Below are 16,917 nucleotides of genomic sequence, written 5' to 3'. Positions count from 1 at the left end.
GAACGGTTACAATTTATTGTGTAAAGCAAGAGAGCAAGTCGTATCTCATACACCGAATCAAATTAAACCCTGTACAGAGAATATTAAGTAGCTACGTAACTTCCAGCACTTTATTTGACTACGGTAGTAATTAAAACAATCACGTATCGCCCATTCCGATTCGCGACGAATGCCTTATCGTTATCAGCATCAAAGAGATGCGCAAGCGCAGTCAATTAAGTCACCGGTCCTAACCTGAAAACCACAGTAGTGCGCCAGACGCCGAACGAGGCGCACGTGTTGTGCGCTTGTTTTACCTCGTGGACGGACCGCGTGTTGCATTTCGGAATCATGGTGAGTGAATTGTGATATTTATACCGTGTTAAAACATATGTGGAGTGTTTAAAACCTATAAAACGACGATTAGTCCCTTAAATTAATTGGCGTTTTTTATTTATCTTTGCGACTTATTTCACGCGCGTAAATGCAATTTCTGCTATTCGATGAACAACGTGATACTTACATAAGTCTACTACACCATAATTAAATGTAGATGAAGTTATAATTCTTGAAATTATGACGAATCGCTTGCAGACAACTGTGCAAACCGTGCCAAATTCGATACTAACGATACGTTCTAACGACTTAAAATTATTTTTAAAATATGCAACGTTTTGCAATACGGCTAATTACTAATAATCTCCATAGCAATAACCATACCGGTTTGTTTCATCGCAAGTGAAAAGCGATAAGCGAAATGTTCCTCAAGCATATTAAGTAGATTATGAATACCACACAGAAATAAACACAAATTACATTAAAATTATATAAAAGTATCATTTAAACAGATATTAAAATTATAAATCATGTATGGACTTTAATTAAATCTATCAGAGTCCACGACATGTGATTTTTACATGGGTAAAGTGGCATGCTTCACCGCCAGGTTAATATGTCCCACGTGCTTATCCAAAATAAAAATGAATAATTTTAATACACGCTCTTTACAGGTCATATACTTTACAGGCTAACTTTGTAAACAAACTAGTTTTGTATCAGAATAAAATTCTTTAAACCTAACTTCGGCCATGTTTATTACGTTAAAACAATACGGTTACATGCGCTACATAAACATACTTCAAGGACATAATAATCATTTATTAGCTACTTTGCATTTTATTCGCTTCTCGTCTTACAGTCAAGCACAAGCCTTAATATTCATCACTGTCATCGCATTTCATTGGAGGTCAAATAGCGTTGCACGCGAATAGTTTCATGTTTAAACAATGAAACAAGGAATTATTTTATCAAATAAGACGTAAATATTCAAGAACAAATCGTCATATAATGGCAGAGATAAAACTGATACGAGATAAAACAATACAACGTTTTAATTTACATATAATGATAAAAGTATTTAATCAATATTGTATTTACACTGATGCCCATTTATATTTGAAATGTATAAAATTTATTATCATGTATTTTAAGTTATTGTAACATTAAATACGATCTTACTTTGATTAAAAAACTTATATCGGTAAGTAAGTTAAATATAAAACATTTTAATATTTTTTGTTTAATCATTATGTTATTGTTTTACTCCTTCGGTCTTTTTAAAGTATTTGTATCTTATTTACTTGTAATTTAAAAAAAATATCAAATTTGGCAAACGCACTTTGTGCTCTTTGATTGGCATTATCTTAAATTACATTTAAGTATAGGTATTTTTTATTATTTAATTTCTTAACTGTCTATTGAGACTAATTAACCGACTTCCCAAAGGAAGAGAGGTTATCTATTCGTCGCGTATCTATCTATCTATATTGTTTTTAAATACTGACCAAATTTCTACAAGTTACTTTCGTTTAATCTCGAAATATTTATGGTTACAACTTCCCAACTTACTTACTCATATAGCCTCAATTCCATGTCAAGGGTTTATACGAATTGAGAGCGAAAAACTTGTTTTGATAAACCGAACATTGTGGAACCGGTTGTTCATGAACTTGACACTTAAAAAATACATCCATTATTACAATAATCGGTATTTTTTTATTTTTTTAACATCCATTATTAATAAACAATCTGTCAACAATGGATAGATTGATTTATTTCAGGAGGGCAAGTTGTGTAGATTCCGGTATTTATCAAAGATCGATGACAATTTCTCATAAGCGTGATTATCAAATTCCGATCTTTAGTAGACAAAACATAGATAGTTTGATTTAATTCAAAACTTCACCTTCGGTCAACGTCAGTAATTAACAGTGGATAGCAGTCGGAAGACTTTGTCGGTCTTATGAAGGTTTAAAACATCCAATATTGGTTGCCCATTAACCACACTACTACCACTACCTTCTTTCATTTAACCATATGGGAACGGCGAACTAAAATGTGTTCCAGGCCCCCCTACGTGTGAGGAGGAACCCGTGCCCAACAAGGGGTTAAAAAAGTTGTAGTAAGAAAGATGTTGCGCCATAATAAGGGCACTTCTCTTTATACGAAAATCCTATGAAAATTCTTTACCAGTTTCTAGTAGGAAGAACTTGTCAAATATGAACATTTAATTGGCAAAACATTGGATAGATTATTTATTAATAATGAGCGTAAATTACTAGAATTAGATGTACTTATCTAATGTCACTATTATAGAATTAATATTCATGTAGTGTGTTACCAGCTAATGTATTTTTAAATGCTTCAAACAATTCAACTTCATGATGGCGTAATGTATGTTATCTGTGTTGCAGATAGAAAAATGCACATTAAATACATAGCTACCATAGAGTCTACTTTCACAAGTATGAACGTGAATATATACGTCATCATCATCAACATCATCATCATCATCAAGCCATATCGCGATAAGTAGCTTTATATAGTTTTATTTAAGAAGGTGTCAAAAATTCCGTGGTGTAAATTAATAACTTCGTGCGTCCCAGGGCGAATAGCTCACAAAAAAAAAAAAAAAACATACAACCGACTTCTATGTCACTACAAAGTAAAAAATAATTGTAATAAATGTTGGTTTTGGTAAAAACAATTGTATAAAGGTTGGTAAGTATTTCGATTGTTATCAAAAACAATGTAAACAGCGTGTCCAATATGAGCGCCGACTTCGGCAATATTTACTAACCTAACCAATTCAATATCATTGATTACTATGTAATTGGCTTGGCGAATTTGATACAGAAAAGTAAATAACAAATAGTAAAGCTCTGCGATTGGGTCGGTCCAATTCACGTAAATTCTGTAGTTAAGAAAAACTACAACGTATACATTAACCTAAGCTGTAGCCAATACCCAAACGTTAACAAGCTCGTAAGTGTTGATATAAACCTAAACTTAAAACGAAATTTAACTGAAAACTATACTAAAAAGTAAATTTCTACCCCTCCTACAAAACCACACCAACATAAGCGCTAGTAAAACAATTCTTAAAATAGCATTTGCTCAAATTCAGTACTTAAAAACTAATATGCCAATGGTTTAGTCGTGCTGTACCCCTGCGCCAGGGCTGAGAAGTTCAACGTCATCATTTGACGGAATACATTTCCGTTAAATCATGACCGTGCTTAGGTACCTTATTTTATATTTGTAAGCAATAAACCAAAATACTGTTGGTTAGACCAGCAGTGTCCCTACGTCATTAGGATTGAACACTTGAAGGTCAAATTTTATGTCACTTCAAAATCTAGCTTTAACATTGATTATAAATATCCGAAAGCATCAAATGGTTTAGGCGAAAAGTAACCCTGCATTATCAGGGTTAAGACCTTGAAGGTAAAAAAAATCATATGTGTCTGCTTTACTAAGTAATAACGTAGTAACGTTACGATATATGAAATCAACTTCATTACAACAAATGTCTAACTTCTATACTTTAGGTGGGAGGCACCTCTGCTTCATCAGGGTTGAAGGTCAAATTTTACATCACATGTATCTTCTCCTGAACCTTATTACATATTCGTAAGCTCCAAATGCCTTACTTCTGTGGTTGGGGCAGGAGGCACCTCTGCATTACTAGGATTAAAGAGTAGAAGGTTAAATTTTTCATCATATATCTCACCCTATTAACCTTATTAAATATTCATAAGCTCCAAATGCCTAACTTGTATCGTTGAGGCAGGAGGCACCTCTGCATTATCAGGGTTGAAGAGTTGAAGGTCGAATATTCATCATATCATGTTAATCTAGATACTCAATGTTCATTTTAAGTTTCACGACAATTTGATGACCAGGAGGTAAGTTATCATAAAATATGTAAAAAACAGGGGTAGTGATGATGAGTTCCACCGCATAAAAGTTCTTATCATCAGACCATACCCATGTCAAGGTAGAAAAGTACATATGAAAAAAAGAAAATTGAAATTAGTTAAGAAATACTCAAGTTATTCAAGTTCAAAAGGAATTAGATTTTTCCAATTTTTCGGGAAAACTGGCGAAAATTTTTAAATTTTCTCGAAATGGGACCCCCTTCGAAATTAGCCGCATACAATGGTGTTTGAATCATGTCGATCTGTCGCGGTATCGCGAAAAAATCGCCGAGCAAACATAAAAAAAAACATATATACGGTCGAATTGAGAAACTTCCTCCTTTTGTGAAGTCGGTTAAAAAATAGTTTTCTTCACAACCTAAATGTGAATGTGAGTTTATTTCACATTCACATTTCTCCAAAAATTTTAGACGAACCCAAAAAAGATGCTCTTCAATTACAAATTTTCCCACGACTATGCTAAGGATTACCACTATCAGCCCCCCTAAAAGGTACCTATGATCGTCCAGAGGGAGAAAGTCCGAGAGGAGAGACTTCAGACCGTTTTTAACATAGACACGGAAAAAAATCAAATAAAGGACATTTTTTTCGGAATTTCTCAGACTATTTAACCTTAAAGACATTTTTTTTCGCTTGTCTATGTTGCTGCATTACTCGTTCTTAAAGATAAAAAACTTATAATAGTCGCTTGCCACATTGTAGTGCCACAGAGCTACGAACGCAGTGGGCTGCAAGTCGTTATAGTTACCAAGTGTGTGGGAGGAGTGTCAGGTACAATATGGAAATTTATTAGATAATGGATCTCTGCATGTTTCATCCGACACAATACTAAACTTTGTTTTCAATGTAATATTGAACACGGCCACGTTGATGTATGAAAAAGTAATATAAAGTTTTTGTTGGGTTTTTGACTGGTTTAAAATACCAAAAATGTTTGTAAAGCACTACAAAAAAACATAAAGCAATTATAAAATACGTTGTATTTTTGGAAATCGTTCGAGAATTTTGTTCTGATATTTATGAAACAATCCTTTGTGTTTGTGTTTTGTGTGTATGTTAAAAAGTAATGTTTTGGTACTTAACTTAGGCATTCTGTCGAGATAGATTCATTCGTCACACCGCCACACGTATTTCTGTGTATTACGAGCAGTATTAAGCGTTACTGTGTTTTGATTTGTGGGCACTGTGGGTAATGCTACGAGATAAACTTCACTCTAAAGGTGTTAGAACGCTATGTGGTTCGACACCGGCGGCACCACCGTCACATCTATTTCTACCTCATAACAGCAGTGTTAGCGTTGCTGTTTCTGGTTTGGAGGGTGTGGTAAGGGAGACATACTTTTCCGAGGCGTTCCAGCTCAATCCTCAGGGGTAGCGGCGCATCTGTGGCCGACCTCCGGTAGGAATATTTAATTCTATCTGGGGTTGATTACGGATGTCCATGGGCGGCAATTGTCACTTACCACCAGATACACTGCTCGCTTGTTATTTCGTTCTTATAAAGAAGCACTAACAAATTCCTATAGACCTTTTAATAGCAGAAATCATAATAAAAAGAAATCGCCCAATTTACGTAAATCCCTCGAAGTTTCAAGGACGGATACAATCCCGCAGGAACCAGTTTCTAAAATTGTTCGGAAGTTGTCCGAACCACTTTGAAATAATACTGGAAATTTCCCGAAAATTTCATTCTAAGGTATGGTTCACACTAAATTTATAATATGACTTTTTTATAGTTTAAAAGTAATAAACAAACGTGCAGTCCATCTAATGGTAAGATGACAGGCTCCCATGGATATCTGTAATTCCATATGGAACAAAGGTATTACCTAAAGCCGATCATACGTATTCACACCTGAGGATTAAAATACTCTCCTTATATATGTCGCCAGTCCTAGCATCCATATCCATCCACCTAAACGCAGGAACTGCTTCACACTAAAACAAGTGAAGGTGGTACCTCACCACTCGGACCATACAATTTCTACCAACTTTTAAGAAATATTCTAAACAACTTTTTTTTTATAATATAAGAGTAGCAGACGAGCATGCAGTCCACCTGATGGTAAGTGGCTACTGCCGCCCATGGACATCTGTAATCAACCCCAGATAGGATTAGATATTCCTACCTGAGGTCGGCCACAGATGCGCCGCTACCCCTGAGGACTAAGCTGGAACGCCTCGGAAAAGTCTGTCTCCCTTACTACACCCTTCAAACCGGAACATAGCAGCGCCTAACACTGCTGTTATTAGGTAGAAATAGGTGTGGCGGTGGTGCCGCCGGAGTCGAACCACAAATGGTTCTACCACCTTAAAACAACTACTTACTTAGCAATAAATATGTTAAAGAAAGTACATCAATTATTTATGGTTAATAACAAATTCATTATTTACTAATGCGGCATATGAGGCATGCATGCATGAATTATTTATACAATCACATAACAATGACAACAATAGAATCGGGCACTAATTAACTTAATTGCTATGTTATTTTAAATCACATTTTACATACTTTGATATTTTAATTATATTGATTGGAGAACCTACTAATCCCAATTAGTGTACTAAGCAAATCAAGTAAAGATTTTTAAATCGCAATTTATTTCTCACGGCCAAAGACATTTAAATTGGTTTATAATACACGTCTGTTAATAATCAAAATATCCAATTTTTTGCTTTACAAAAATACACATTTGATCATTTCTTCATCATCATCATATCTTTCTTTCTTTTTCGGTCATTGGTACTCAAAAATTGCACAGATTGATTATTATCAATAAACAATGAAGGACGTTTAGTGTATTTTCTTACGAACATTGTCATCCATGTCATTTATGATACCTATGGTCTCAGTATGAAGCGGGATTAAACGTCTTAAAACCTTATCAATGTTCGGTCTATAGCTTTATATTTCATCTCTCTGCTCGCGTCACGTGCGTCAAGCGGTTCTTAAATTTCGTTTGTTAAGAGTGGTTGTCGATTTGTCCTCAGAAAGAGCAACGCATCCATGATCGGCTTAAGTTAGAATCTTGGTTCTATAGAGTTGTTTAGATGTCTATGGCCATCATTACAACCACTACCTCAACCACGTAGCGTCAGTGGACTGGTCGTTTGTTTAGTACATCAATTGTACACAAATCATAATTTCGTCATAAAATGTTCAAATCCCTGCAACTAAGTTAGACGATCCAAAAGTCGAAAAACATCTTGTTTTTTAGTTAACTTCACGGTTGAGCTGAACGTAATTATATGAATAGCCATTGTCATTTATAATCTTCGTCGTATTCAAGACGTGCCAAAAAATACTTCTGAAGTTTATACACGCTATGATTCTTTATGATCAAAGCAAGTGATAATTGGAAATTAATTATCACTTGTTTTAAAGTAATTTACCCTACAAATAAATTTTAATTTTTACTTGAACTTACAATAAAATAAATATTAAAAACAATAAAAATCGACAGCTTGCAAATATAGCCTCCACAATTTAAACGAATTTGACACATCATATTTTTATGTTAAAACCGTCAAACCGTTTGGACTGTAAGGCGTACCAAAGAATGAGACATACATAATTAAATAATTACAATAATAATAATAATATTATATAATAACACGTTGGTACATGCATATGTCGTTAGTGTGTTAGTAACAATTGTACTTATATTATGTTAGTATTGTTAGTTATTATATTTATCGTATAAAAATTATTATACATTTATCTTAAGCAATACGTTCCAAAAACATTATACCTTCCTACCTACAGGTAAAAAATGCTCTTTGAAAATATATGTAAATCTGTTTAATTTAATTCATATAAACAAAACGTTGTTACAATAACTAGTCCATCGTGGGCGCAACACCAAATCAATTATACAGAACCTTCAATTTCAATGAGACGGCATTTTTGGAGAACCTTGAATAATGTCATTGTTAACAACGAATGACGAGTTAAAATTCGACGATCAAACATTTTCGTGAAATTGATTTAAAGGATGAAAACTTCACAAGAATCCGCTTCAACACTTTCAAAACTTTCCGTTTCATAATATATGTTTTATTCCGTGCAATATGCACCACGGGTTCCATATTGGATGTTCCATATTCCATATTGGGTACCATATTGGATACGTACGTATACAAAAATAAAATAAATATCACCATACATACCACCACCTGATTACGATGATGAATGATGATGGATGGATAGCTACGAAGCCATTTTCATCTTAATTTATTTAAATTGAAGCAGCAAACAAGCATGCAGTCCATCTGATGGTAAAGGAACTAGCCATTGACATTTGTAGTGAATCCTAAATAAGATTGAAGTGTTACTAGACCTTAGGAACATTTACCGCCGAGGAAAGTCTAAAATATAACTGTAGACATTTCAGAGATAAACCTATATATGTTACACGAATTCTAATCTTTCAAGATAATCCCGTCAATGTCGATTCAACCTTTGTCAAGATCTAATACAAACAGACATTTAAAAAAAATACGGTAGTTTTCTTTTTTGCTTTCTTTAAAAGAAGAAAAATTCAAGAGTAAATGGCATGTGTTTCGAAATTAAAAATAGCCACTAATTTAACTAATTAGCTAGTAAGCCTAGGGCGTCAGATAAAGGTAAGTCAGGGCGGCAAAGTTATATTGATGACCATTTTACCTGACTATAGGCGGCAAATAATAGTGTTTTTGTGAGCCCAGATACGATATCTGTTCTGCACAGGCCTGAATGTAGGTAACGAATTATAAAGCGGTAAGAGCGGCAAAATTTGAATAGTATTTGGGCGGCAAATGTGTAAATCCAGCGGCACAAAATTTTCAGTTCGTAATATTTTATAAACTTTTATTTTCATGAAAACAATCCTTTGGATTCTTTAGGCAATGTTAAAAAACAGACAACCTTGTTAATGTTTACCCGTGCAGCATATGCAACCTATGCGTAACAAATTTTGTTTTTGTTATTTATGAAAGGATTTTTTTTTATTTGTGCGTTATATAAATGACTCATACGCATACTATGTAGTATACAAATTAGATTCGTTTCAAAAATCCATTCGTCTCCTTGTTTAAGTGGAACAATTTACATTCTTTAACTATGGTAGAGCCCCATTTACATTACAAGAAATGTTTCAAACAATACAATACATTCAAACACGACTCTAATTATGTGATACCAAAGTAGTGATCTTCGTAGAATGAACTTCTCATATCCAGGTCCCTGAAAAAAGTTATGTGCGTATTAGAAATAACCGTAAAGGAAAACATGTGAAAAATGTAAGTGCTTGAGTTTTGTAAAGAACGCATAGTCTACCAATATATAGTGGTATTGACATGAGCGCTTCTCCGCCCATGACGAGCCATTCTGTGCCCTGTTTGCGTAAGCAATTGTATAGGTACGTAGTGGTAAACCGATTTGGAAAGAAAATCTTTTATTATTCTTTATTTCTATAGTAGGCGTACCAAATCACATGCAATCACATCACACAACACAGTAATTTATAGACTTCATTTTTCCGATCTTTATCAACGCGTCCAGCAGGGGGATTATAATTGATTAGAGATTGCTTACTGAAATTCAGTTCACAATTCTGTTATAGATGCCTACAATATACATGTCTTTGAGCAATGTTTGTCTTACAGCTAGCTTGCGGTTGTATTTGCTCAGAGCTGTCTAGCAAGCTACACTGGATCTTGGAATTAATGTGAGACAGTTGCCATCTTGTAAATCAATATACGGCAAATACGGGTATATGCCCAACTTGCAAACTTGAAGTTTTATTTTCTCGGATAATGTATTGTCTGTCTAATAGAAATAAGTGTATCAAGATTTTTATTTTTCATATTTTGACAAGTTATCCTAGAAATAGTAAAATGGATACTTTATTTTATACCAAAATCAAATTGTATACAAAAATATAGACAAAGTACCTACCTTTAAGTAAAAACATCATGAGCGATAAACATCCAGTGAGCCCGAGAACATTCCATCTCATAAAAAAAATTCGACATCAATGCCACCTATCGAGTCCAAAATAACCTTACACTTAGAAAATTTTAAAAAATCAATGTATCTACTTCGATGATTTGCGTGTACACACACTCACACGTGATCTATATATTAAGATGAAACTTAATTACAAATAACCTAATATTTAATTAATTTCAAAACCAACTTTAAGTTTGCAACCGCGTATTTGGACTTTGTAATACGATTAGTAAAGTGGCTTGACTACAACTATAAACTTTACTTAAACTTTAAATTGAATAAAGCAACTTGAGATGTTGACTTAGACAGAGCCTTAATTAATATGGAAGTTTTAGTATCTGAAGCTCAATATCAATAGTTTTGTTTGATTAAGCATACCTTATATTGTTTAATAATGTGGCAACACCTTCATTAAACTTCTATTGTTATGTTGAAAGCTTATTGTTTCTGCTTTAACATATTTGACGTTTATTACAAAGCCTTAGTAACGGTATAGCTTCTATTATTTGTTACTGTTTTATAACTGTCTACAGTTTACTTTATACGTTCTTCCTTGCTAAGATCGTTCAAGATATTTAATGAATTTACTTTAGAAGTATTCCCAGAACTCTATCAAAAATGTAGCAAAAAGAGCGCTTTTTCGTAAGATTCATTGGCAGCTTCTGTAGCATGCAAATTTCCAAAGGCGATCGTGAATATTTTCTTTTAAATACACCGCTTGCGCCAAGTTAACTAAGAACTAATCAGTATAAAAGCATATCAACTTACTTACACACGGCGACAGTCTTACTTCTCAAAATTGGCATTCCATCTGTGATTAGTATCATGGCTTTTTTTAGGAGAAATGAAAAGTAATCAAAATGTTGTTAACTAGGGAAAACAGTACTTCACGGAAAGAGTTGTTATTTAAAGAATAATCTATTATTTCAATATTTTTCTAACACTTTGTGCTACTTTTAGATAATGACGGAAATTTAGATTTTCCTAATATTTGGAGTTTTATACGGATGTCCATAGACGACAGTGACCATTTACAATCCTAAAAGATCGCTGTTTATGGACTACCTCTAAAAATATCTCATTTAGACAGACGTCCTACATGCTGTCGAACTCCCAAAGACAATCTACGTCCGTAACGAAACGTCCGAAACCAAACAAAGCTACCGACATGTATCAGTTTCCACATAGCCAAGTGAATCGATGCGTCTTAACTTCGCTACGACCTAGAAACGATTCTGTCTTAGAACTTAGAATTAAGCTACACTTCTATAATTGGCGCCCCGCGTGGCGGAGCGGTCACCATACCGGTCTGACGCGCAGGGTCCCGGGTTCGATCCCCGGCCAGACAGATATCTAAATGATTAATTTATATTTCTGTTTCTGGATCTGGGTGTTGGTGTATTCTTCTATGTATGTGTCCAGAGCACCCACGCTACAGGAAATCCGTATGTGACTGTGAGTGTAGGAAGCGTTAGCGTTATAATCGATCAAGTGTATTTATGTTAAGCTGAAGATTTATGATGATCGTTGGTCTTAAGTCTATGACCTAGAAACCGCTCTCCAGGAGATAAAATTAAACTTAATTGGGAAAGCAAGAATTTTAAGAAAAAATATTTTCAAAACATATTGGTGTTTCTTATATATGGAGCTTGATCCAGATGGACAACAGTGACCACATATTATCTTAAATTATCTCTGTTTATGAACAACTACCTAAAAAAACAAGCAATCTAAGTAGGACAGACGTCCTACTTGCTGTCAAACTTCCAAAGACAATCTACGCCTACGAGTATCTACGCTATCCGAAAACAAACAAAGCTACCGACATGTATCAGTTTCCACATAGCCAAGTGAATCGATGCGTCTTAACTTCGCTACTGACCTAGAAACGATTCTGTCTTAGAACTTAGAATCAAGCTACACTTATAATAGACTAGTTTTTGCCCGCAGCTTCACCCGCGTTTAAAAGAAAATAATATAACATACTAACATACATAAAACTATAAATTAGTACCTTCAACTTTGCTAAAGATCATCACTTGATCAAATGCATAGTTAAAGATTCAATCCTTACTAATATCGATTAAAATAATCGATGTTTTGGGTCCAAAATCGATTCTCCGATTAATCGATCTTAGATCGCCATCCCTAGTTCCCATGGGATTTCCGGGATAAAAACTATCCTATGTCCTTTCTCGGGTCTCAGACTATCTTTGTACAAAATTTCATTAAAATCGGTTCAGTGGTGGAGGCATAAAGAAGGGACAACCAGACAGACAGACAGAGTTACTTTCGGATTTATAATATTAGTTAGGATCAAGTGTAATTATGTTAAGTTGTTAAACCAAGAAGATCTATGATGATCGATGTTCGTAAGTATGACATAGAAAGTGATCCTCGCGTATACAAGAATTAAATCCAATTCAATAATACTTAGAATAAAAAGTTAATCAGAGTTCCAGTAGCAACATTGTAGTTACATTCTTATAACCTATTAAGTGCTACTTACACGTGGGGCTTTCCACGAGTCGCGACCAACTAGGGATTGGATAGATTAATATTAAGAAATATTAAGAAAATGTCAAAGTGTAGCGTATCTTGCTGAACAAACTTCTTTTTTTTAGATAAATGTAAAGCAAGATACTGGAGCTAATGCTTTATTAATTATATGTAAAAATAATGGCATTTAAAAAAAATGAAAAAGAGAATAATTATTTTTAAAATTAAAAAAGACAAACCCACTGAGTTTCTTACCGGATCTTCTCAGTAGAGGTCGCGTTCCGATCCGGTAGTAGTTTAAGAAAATATTGTAACTGACAATTTGTAAGTGCCGCCGTTGGCCTATACAAAATAAATATATTTCATTTCATTTCATTTCATTTCATATACATTGTATACCATAATCCTATTCTTCGTAGCCTGCTTCTCTTACTTCACACACCCTATCCTACTTTACTTATTTGTCCTATTTTCATGCATCGGAACAGATCGCTGCTTAGCGATTGGACCGTCTAAATCTATACCTACTACCTACTATTAACACATATCGTTATAGGTGGTAGAACCCTTTGTGGTTCGACTCCGGCGGCACCACCGCCACACCTATTTCTTCCTAATAACAGCAGTGTTTGGCCCTGCTGTGTTCCGGTTTGAAGGGTGTGGTAAGGGAGACAGACTTTTCCGAGGCGTTCCAGCTTAGTCCTCAGGGGTAGCAGCGCATCTGTGGCTGACCTCAGTTAGGAATATCTAATCCTATCTGGGATTGATTACAGATGTCCATGGGCGGCAATAGCCACTTACCATCAGGTGCATTGCATGCTCGTCTGCTACTCCTATAATATGAAAAAAAAAGGTACTAAAATAGAAATTGTCACTTTTTTATCTTTTTAGGCAAAATATTATATAGATTGACTATTAATAACAGACTAAGTTAATCAATGCGTTTTATCTTTGCCAGTAACTTACATTCCCAACCATCCTGTAAAAGATATAGATGAACGCTTTCTACACTCACAGCCCCACACTAGGATTCCCTGTATCGTGGGTGCTATGGATACACACATAGACAAATACACAAACACCCAGACCCAGAAACAGAAACCTAAATTCATCATTTAGATTTCTGTCTGGCCGGGGATCGAACCCGGGACCCTCTGCGCGTCAGACCGGTATGGCCGCTCCGCCACGCGGGTCGACAATAGATTCAAGTCTATTCTTATAACGGACCAAGTTTAATGAGGATTAAGCTACCAAAGCAAGCACGGATCTATTTCCACAAGTCGCGTACGATTCAATGCGACTTATATTTGTCAGTGACCCAGAAACATTTCCAATCGTCTGGCAAAAGTTAAGAGTTAAATTTCCTTGTAACCAACCAAGTTTAATACAAATTAAGCTGCTAATGTGAGCGCGGAAGTAATTCCCCGAGCCACGTCCAACTAGATCAATGCGTCTTATCTTTGTCAGTGGCCTAGAAAAAATTTCAAAGTTAAGCTTAAGCCATTTCTTTATAAACGACCAAATTTAATATGGATTAAACTACTAAAGCGAGCGCGAATCTATTGCCACGTGCCGCTTCTGACTCGATCATTGCGAGTTATCTTAAAGAAACCTTTTCAATCGTCCGACAAAAGTTAGTAAATTTCTTATAACCGACCAAGTTTAATACGGATTAAACTGCTGTAAATCTATTTCCATGAGTCGCGTCTGACTATATTAATGAATCTTATCTTTGCCAGCGAACTGGAAACCTAAACTAAGAGTAAGCTATATTCTTATAACCAACCAAGTTTAACGGATTAAGCTACTAAGCGATTAAGTTGCAACCGCCTAGTTGGATGTTTCTTATCGTTGCAATGGCCTAGAAACTCTTCTGTCCTTCAATTTGATATACAATCGGATACATAAATCGTTTTTATGAAATTGATTCTTAAAAAAAACATAAAGCTCCAAGTGGAAAATATATGTCTGTATTTCATTAGTTTAAAATGCATCATTTTTTTTCCGTGATGTGAAACTGTCATTATCGTGAGCAGTACCCCATAATGGCATTGATGTGACAAGATTTATTTTTACAGAATACTTTTTTTGAATAGACGAAATAAAATTAATCCATGAAGTACATAATTAATTGAAACATTGACAAGATATAGTTATTAAAATTGCTACCATAGAATAATCGTATTGGTTAGTGATGACCAATACGATTTTATACGATAGAATAAAAACATTTACACTAAGCATTTTAATTAGGATTTTTTTATGTTGATATTTCGTGTCAACTGCTTAGATCATTAAAAATATTACATACACAACCATTACATAACAAAATGTATAAATTCTACAAAGATATTAGTTTACAACTGAAAGCAGTTTACATTTAACTTGTAAATATGTCTCTATATCTCAAATATAATCTAAAATAACTCAACTCCGCGTGACAATAAAGATATTATCTGTTTTCCTCTCAGTGTTATCATTGTATGAATAGATACAGGTAATATGAAGCACAATAATAATTATGTGCTATAGAAATAATACATAATAATAATAATAATAAGGGGTGCTTGTCGAGCAACCTCCACGAGTGTCTGTGTATACAGACCGGTGCACCCTGGGCAGTAGTTGGCAATTATGTCAGCTACTGGCAAATGGCTCGACACCCAATCCAATGTGTGAAGGCACCGTGCCAGGGATGCGTGGCTGAGGGGGAGCTCAGTCGCGAACGGTCCCTCTCCGACATCTGGCGCCCTCGGAGAGTATTTTGCCTTACTCTAGCATGCCGGGCTCTGTTAGGGTGGACATTTAGATCCCTTGCTATACACATGGCTCCCGGAGGGGGCCGATCATGAAATGAAGAAATCTCCAATAAAATATAATTTGAGGCCGCGAAGCGGAAGAGACCGGGGTTTACCCCAAGCGAAAGAGGGTAGTAGTAGTAGTAATGATGGTAGAGGTTCTAACGGGTTATTTAAGAGTATAAAACCCACGAACGAAGTCGAAATTTCAGATACAGATTCAAACGTATCACTATTTTCATCTCTACCATCACCAAGTTCATCGCATAATTCATCTTCATCTTCATTCTCACCTTCACCTACCTCTTCATCAAACATTAATATAGCGTTGGAGGATGTTGCACAGGAAGCTAACTTACAAGCTACAAATACTGCGCCCACCACTAACGTTCTAAATAAGCGTAGAAAATGGAGCAACGAAATGAACCAATTCATTCTACGCACATATTTCATTCTAACTAAGATGGAAACTGATAATAGTACATATCTTCCGCAATTACATTCTAAATTCCTAGATAGATTTCCCGATATGACTGTTAGCCGACAACGTGTAGGTGACCAACGAAGGGCAATAATTAGAAGTAAATTGTTACCACAAGATACAATAGATAGGATACATAAAGAGGCCCAAGACGAATTACAACACCTAACAGAAAACTACACACAACATTCCACACAAAACAACTTAAATACGGTCCCCAACCAACAACTTAAACGAATGAAATGGACTCAGGAATATAACGAAACCATAATTAGGGCATATTTTAGAATAACTGAATTAGAGGCAAATTTAACAAATTACAGAACACAATTGTATGAAGATTTTATTAACAAATTTCCACATTTAAATCACTTATCAGAACAACGAATAGCTGATCAGAGGCGTGTTATTATAAATAATAAACTTATTAAAGATGAAAGACTGCAAATTATAAAGCAGGAGGTGGCTAATGACTTAAACACTACTCATAACATGGAGACACAACAAGATAATAGTTTTATACATAATAATAGCTTACTTTCGGTTGCAAATATTGACATTAATCACACTTGTACAACAGAACCACCAACAGATTTATCTTCTAATAGCAACATGAATACAGGAGGAATAGATATATGTATAAAAGAAACATTTCAAGAAGCATTTGATTTTTTCAAGAACACTAGCGCAACAGAACGAATATATATACCTAAACAAAAAACATCAAAATATTTATTTCAAATAGTAAATTTTATCAATAGTGAAATTTTACCTCATATAATTAATGATGATACAGATTTTTGGACTCTGCAAACCATAATATATTGCTCAGCTTGGACCGCTGCTAAACTAAATGGATCAAACCTAAAGTTAACAACTCAAGTT

General features: G+C 34.7%; 1 protein-coding gene across 1 annotated transcript in view; it reads left to right on the top strand.

Moving 5' to 3' along the window:
• Window positions 1–202: 202 nt before the first annotated feature.
• Window positions 203–16,917, top strand: part of LOC140754044 (trifunctional nucleotide phosphoesterase protein YfkN) — a 71,655-nt gene continuing 54,940 nt past the window's right edge. The window contains exon 1 of the mRNA XM_073088954.1: window positions 203–333. Coding sequence (XP_072945055.1) covers window positions 331–333 — 3 coding nt within the window. The 5' untranslated portion in view covers window positions 203–330. The remainder of the gene's footprint in view (window positions 334–16,917) is intronic.

The sequence above is a fragment of the Epargyreus clarus genome, unplaced genomic scaffold (assembly GCF_041222505.1).
Source record: "Epargyreus clarus isolate Ecla_fem2 unplaced genomic scaffold, WU_Ecla_fem_2.2 ptg000027l, whole genome shotgun sequence".
In the NCBI taxonomy this organism is placed as follows: domain Eukaryota; kingdom Metazoa; phylum Arthropoda; class Insecta; order Lepidoptera; family Hesperiidae; genus Epargyreus; species Epargyreus clarus.
Note: the sequence above shows the minus strand (reverse complement) of the source record. Positions and strands in the feature narration are given on the sequence as shown.